The sequence below is a fragment of the Mytilus californianus genome, unplaced genomic scaffold (genome assembly GCF_021869535.1).
Source record: "Mytilus californianus isolate M0D057914Y unplaced genomic scaffold, xbMytCali1.0.p SCAF_3, whole genome shotgun sequence".
In the NCBI taxonomy this organism is placed as follows: domain Eukaryota; kingdom Metazoa; phylum Mollusca; class Bivalvia; order Mytilida; family Mytilidae; genus Mytilus; species Mytilus californianus.
This window is the reverse complement of record NW_026262679.1, coordinates 32,781,532-32,786,925: the sequence shown is the minus strand read 5'-3', so window position 1 is coordinate 32,786,925 and position 5,394 is coordinate 32,781,532. Positions and strand designations below refer to the sequence as shown.

Here is a 5,394-nt window from a genome sequence, read left to right as displayed (position 1 = left end):
TAGCTCAACATGCAGACTTTTTATACGTTCAGGTATTTCACATCCAATTTTTTATGGAAATATTCTTTATAAAGCACAAAAATGTCAGTATTCACCTCTGAAGCTAACAAAACCTTTAAATAGACTAATTAAGAAGGGATATAGTTACGATACTGTTGTCAGGTCATTAAAGATTGCATATTTTGGCGTTAATATTGATTCACTTATAGGGTCTTTGCATCGGCACTAAACACATTTATTTAAAAACCAGTTGTTGGCATGACACGGGTTATGTTCTTCTCATATATGTTATGATGGTATGATACTAAACCCCTAACGGGAAGGATTGTGCCTGATATTCATATGATGAAGACATAATCTTTCAATCAGTTTAATTGGAGTCTGGAGCTGGCATGTCAGTTAACTGCTAGTAGTCTGTTGTTATTTATGTATTATTGTCATTTTGTTAATTTTCTTTGGTTACATCTTCTGACATCGGACTCGGACTTCTCTTGAACTGAATTTTAATGTGCGTATTGTTATGCGTTTACTTTTCTACATTGGCTAGAGGTATAGGGGGAGGGTTGAGATCTCATAAACATGTTTAACCCCGCCGCATTTTTGCGCCTGTCCCAAGTCAGGAGCCTCTAGCCTTTGTCAGTCTTGTATTATTTTTAATTTTAGTTTCTTGTGTACAATTTGGAGTTTAGTATGGCGTTCATTATCACTGAACTAGTATATATATTTGTTAAGGGGCCAGCTGAAGGACGCCTCCGGGTGCGGGAATTTCTCGCTGCATTGAAGACCTGTTGGTGACCTTCTGCTGTTGTCTGTTTTATGGTCGGGTTGTTGTCTCTTTGACACATTCCCCATTTCCATTCTCAATTTAATAAGTTTTGTTTTCTTTATTCAAATGTGTTGGCCGCAAGCATCACTTTAAGTATCTATTGCTCATCTGGTCCAGCAATATTGGTACGTACCACTTAATTTCATACATTGAAATTAATCATTTTAGAAAATGTAATGAAAGTGACGGAAAAATTCACACCAAACAAATGAGTTCGATCCAGTAAACAAGAAGTAGTATCTGAAGGAAAATTTCACCGCTTATTTAATATAACATTTCCACTTATTCACAACAACCCTAAAAAGATTTCAAAATTAATGTACACAAAATAGCCATTTTTTACTTTTATTTTCACATTGGCTGGCAATCTACTTACAATGTTTTACTTGGTAGACCAAAACAAAATATGTCCATCCTGCCAGAAATGAATCGAATCGAATGGGTTTAAACAAAATGAATTTATAATTTTGTTGAATAGATATTAGTCGCATTTAGCTCAACTTTTCGGAATTTTCTGTTTTTAATGCTCTTCAACTTCGTATATCATTAAGTCTTCCAACTATTATGATTTGAGCGCCACTGTCTAATGTTGACGAAAAGTGCGTCTGCCGTAGCAAATTAAAATCCCGGCAGCATTAGTGAGTTTTTAACATAAGATTGTTGACTCTACAGGATAGCTGTTGGGGGATCCTTGAATGGTTTCATGACAGCTTTCGTAATCACAGACCAAAACAGATCCTCGCCTAACCCTTGTTGATACTGCAAATGTGGTGTCGTGTCAAGTAAAGACCTGATAGAATTGGTCATGTGACTTGAATCTATTTGACTCTGCATTATAAGAATAAGTGCTTCTTTTCCATGGCGTCGCCTTCTTTCTTGTACAAGGTCAAGTTCCCATTGGCACCATTCACTTTTTGTAAAGTTGTTCGACATAACAACAATTACTTTCCAACTTTTGCCTACATAATTTGTTATGTTGTCTGTGATGGATTCTCCAACATCAAAATCTCGATAATGAACGCAGACTTTTAGGTCAATTTCCTCAAGACGTTTAAGGAGTTCCGAATGGACCCATTGCCGATCTGAATCACAGTATATGACAAAAGCATCGTATTCAAAGCTTTCGGAGGAATTTAATCTGATGTATCCTTTTCTCTTCCATTTACTTACTCGAAAAAGATAAATCAAATTCCGAATGTTGGATTGACAGTTTAACATTAGAATTAGCACCACAGTTACGAGAAAAAGTGAAACAACAATAACAATTATTATTGTTAAAATCGGACTCCATGTTGAACAGTCGGCGTCTGTCGGCTTATAGTCCACGAGAAGAAGGTGTTTCTTGTCCTCTGGGTATATGCACTCGTAGTATTTTGGCCAATGTGTCAGTATTTTAGAAATGTTTGAGGATCGACAATAATCAACAAACCATTTCTGAGCACATGTACACCAGAACTCATTATGTGATATGTCTAACGTTTTCAACGACTTCAATAACTGGATCGGAAATGATGATTCATTTATTACTCGAATGTAATTTCCATCCAACAATAAAGTTTTCAAAGATTTCAGATTTTCGAACACACTTTGATTCCATGTTGTAATTCTATTGCCTTTCAGATTAAGGATTTCTAAAAATGGCATCTCTTGAAATAATTCTTCCGGCAATGTCGCTATATATGATGCCTGTAAAATCAGTTTAGTTAAATTGGATAGTGGATAAAACATTTGCCGAAATATAACAGGATCTTTTGGCATATAATTATTTGTTAAATCTAGCTTCATCAGATTTTGTGTGTTAATGAACAGTTCGCTAGAGTTATATAAATGTTTTTTCTTTTTATTTTTCTCCTTGTCAAAACGGAATCCATTGTGAACAAATCTTAATACTTTCAAAGAAGAACAATTAAACGCTCCTGGTTTAATTACTGACAGATGAGATATCCAACTAATCGAAAGTATTTCTAAATTTGAAAGACTGGAAAAAATTCTATTTTCTAAAATCATTAGACGGTTTTTATCCAGTATAAGATAGTTTAGATTATGTAGACACTTAAAAGACGCTGGGTGTAGTTTTCGAATTGCGTTATCTGTCATATCCAAGCGAGATAACTTGGGTACTAACGACCGCCCTGCTTCATCGGCACAGAAATTTGGAATTTCAAACATGTTATTCGCAGATAGAATAAGTTCAATAACTGAGTGTAAACCACTTGCATTTAAGAATACTAGTTCATTTCTTTCAACATTAAGTTGATGAATATGTGAGAATTCCGACAACAGACTGCAATTAAAAGTCATAAATGTGTTATCATTAAACATTATTTTTTTCAGCGTGTAATTTCTGAAATCAGAGAATAAATCCATTGGAATCATGGTCCATCCATTGTTTATAAAATTCATAGTGTCCAGTACTTGCTTATTTAAACTTTTGAACGACATTTTCAAGTTAGTTATATTTAATTTCTTCTCATGCGATATTTCTAAATGTTCCAGATATTTCATGTTATGAAAAGCGTCTGAAGTCAATACTTTTATTGAATTGTCAATAAATGTTAAACTTGTTAAGTTATTGCTCGAAACATTTTGAAATGTGTCCATGCTGATATGAGATAGACGGTTGTTTTCCAATATCAATTTAACTACAGAACTTGGTATTTTCGGAATATACTCTAAATCACAACATTTTGCACTAGTGTTTTTTTCATTAAAATTGCAAGATCTTTTCAAACACGGTACATCGCTCTTCCCTGTCCGAACTTGAACATGAATGAAAGAAATAAAGCAAAGATAGTATAAATTTAAAAATTCCATTCCTAATAGTACTAATACACCGACAAAATGTTAATGATATTAATTTTTCGTCGGTAATTAATATTTAATATTTCAACTTCCTTCCGAACGATCTAGTTATTGAACTAATTTAAAATGATACCATCATGTGTCTTTTTCATAAAGACCAAACCATGTATTATTTCCTCATAGGATTTAAAGCGCTTTCAACGTTTTGGGTTTTTCATTTTGTAAAAACGTTGAAAACAAGGAAGTAAAAGATGACCTTGTTTGTGTAGGATTCACCCTTAAACAAAATATCTTCATCATTTTAAGTTAAAAATAGGTTCTGTGGATGTTATTATTTTTCAGACCCTCATTATGTCTTCAAAAACCCATTTTTTCTCCATGAAGCAAATTCTCAAAACAGGTTAAACCTTAACTTATTTTGCAACAAAAAGTCATTCAAAATTTGCTAAAAGTCTTAGTTACAAAACTTCATGCGTGTATTTTGAAGTACTGAAAACATTGTGCCGCATTTCTTTAAAGGGGCACTAGCTACGAGATATAAAAAAATCGATTTGTTTTGTTCAATAAATAATGAAAGTGAAATAGTGAAGTAATAATTTGCTTTTAGCAGCCAGTTTGGTTCAATTTTGTCAAAATAAGCTAGGAAACATCTCTGATGAATTATTCACTTGCAAGTGAATAATTCAACCTCAGAGAGTCCATATTCATGTGACCTTTAATTCAACTCCTTAGCTAGAGATAGGTTACGCATGAATTAGGCGTATTCAGTTATTAAAAGGAAAAGAATATCAACATTGAAAGTGAAACAAGGGTAAACCATTTGATTGACTGATTCGATCCACAAAAGCTCATTCTTATACAAGTAAAAACGGTGATTAACATATATTTTAGACTATAATATGAAATCAAACAGACCTAGAAAAATCCAATTGCACGAGTTCGCTATCTATTTATATCTATATTTATGTTTATATCGGGTTTTATGACCGTTGGCAGTCTTCGGAGGTCACCTCGATGGTTAATTAAATGAATTAAGTCTAGACTAAAATACACACGAAATGCAGATACATATTATCAAGCCCATGCATTGTAAATTGTTTATTTTAGACTTTTTTTATAATTTGGATATTTATTTAAGTATGTTATAAATCAAATATGAAAATTTGAGTCAAATCGGTGAACATGAATTTGACAGCTAATGCCCTTTTAAAATTTAATCAAATTAATAATTCTTTAAGACGGTTTTAAACTGCCATTTTGATAGATTTCGACAAGTTTTCAACTTCACAGGAAGTTTGTTATCTTTTGGGTACATGCACAAACTAATTTAAAACCGTATTTATGTTGGTACAATAGCTATTGAGACTTAAGCGTAATCATCAGATAAATATTAGTAACGGATTTGTAATATGAACTTTCCGCTTGAAACCGTTAGATGACGAAATATCCTCCAGTTAGTAAAATGTATGATATGCTTCAAATACTGTTATATATCTGTATCTACGAAATTGACCCATTTTTACACACACACACATCAAAAATATTGTTGGTGCATACTTATATATTCCATATGTACACGTATTTATGTTATTGGGGATTCGGGGTTTGTTCCTGATAATCTGATAAAGTTATATAAATGCTCGTTATACTGAGGGAAATTTAGTGTCAAAATATCATATCCCCTGTAATCACTGAATATTTGATCTTTTCAATGTTTGTTCCATTTTAGCAAGGATGTTATTTAAAATTATTAATTCACAAGGAAA

At 32.7% G+C, this 5,394-nt stretch overlaps 1 protein-coding gene across 1 annotated transcript; it reads right to left on the bottom strand.

Annotated features, from left to right (window-relative positions):
* Positions 1-912: 912 nt before the first annotated feature.
* Positions 913-3,702, bottom strand: LOC127734379 (toll-like receptor 13). The gene has a single exon (XM_052244215.1). The coding sequence runs from the start codon at positions 3,638-3,640 to the stop codon at positions 1,493-1,495; it is 2,148 nt and encodes a 715-aa protein (XP_052100175.1). The 5' UTR covers positions 3,641-3,702; the 3' UTR covers positions 913-1,492.
* Positions 3,703-5,394: the final 1,692 nt, after the last annotated feature.

What these genes read in the sequence shown, in the direction of transcription:
- LOC127734379 (XM_052244215.1), bottom strand. Translation starts at nt 3,640, where the DNA reads ATGGAATTTTTAAATTTATACTATCTTTGCTTTATTTCTTTCATTCAT.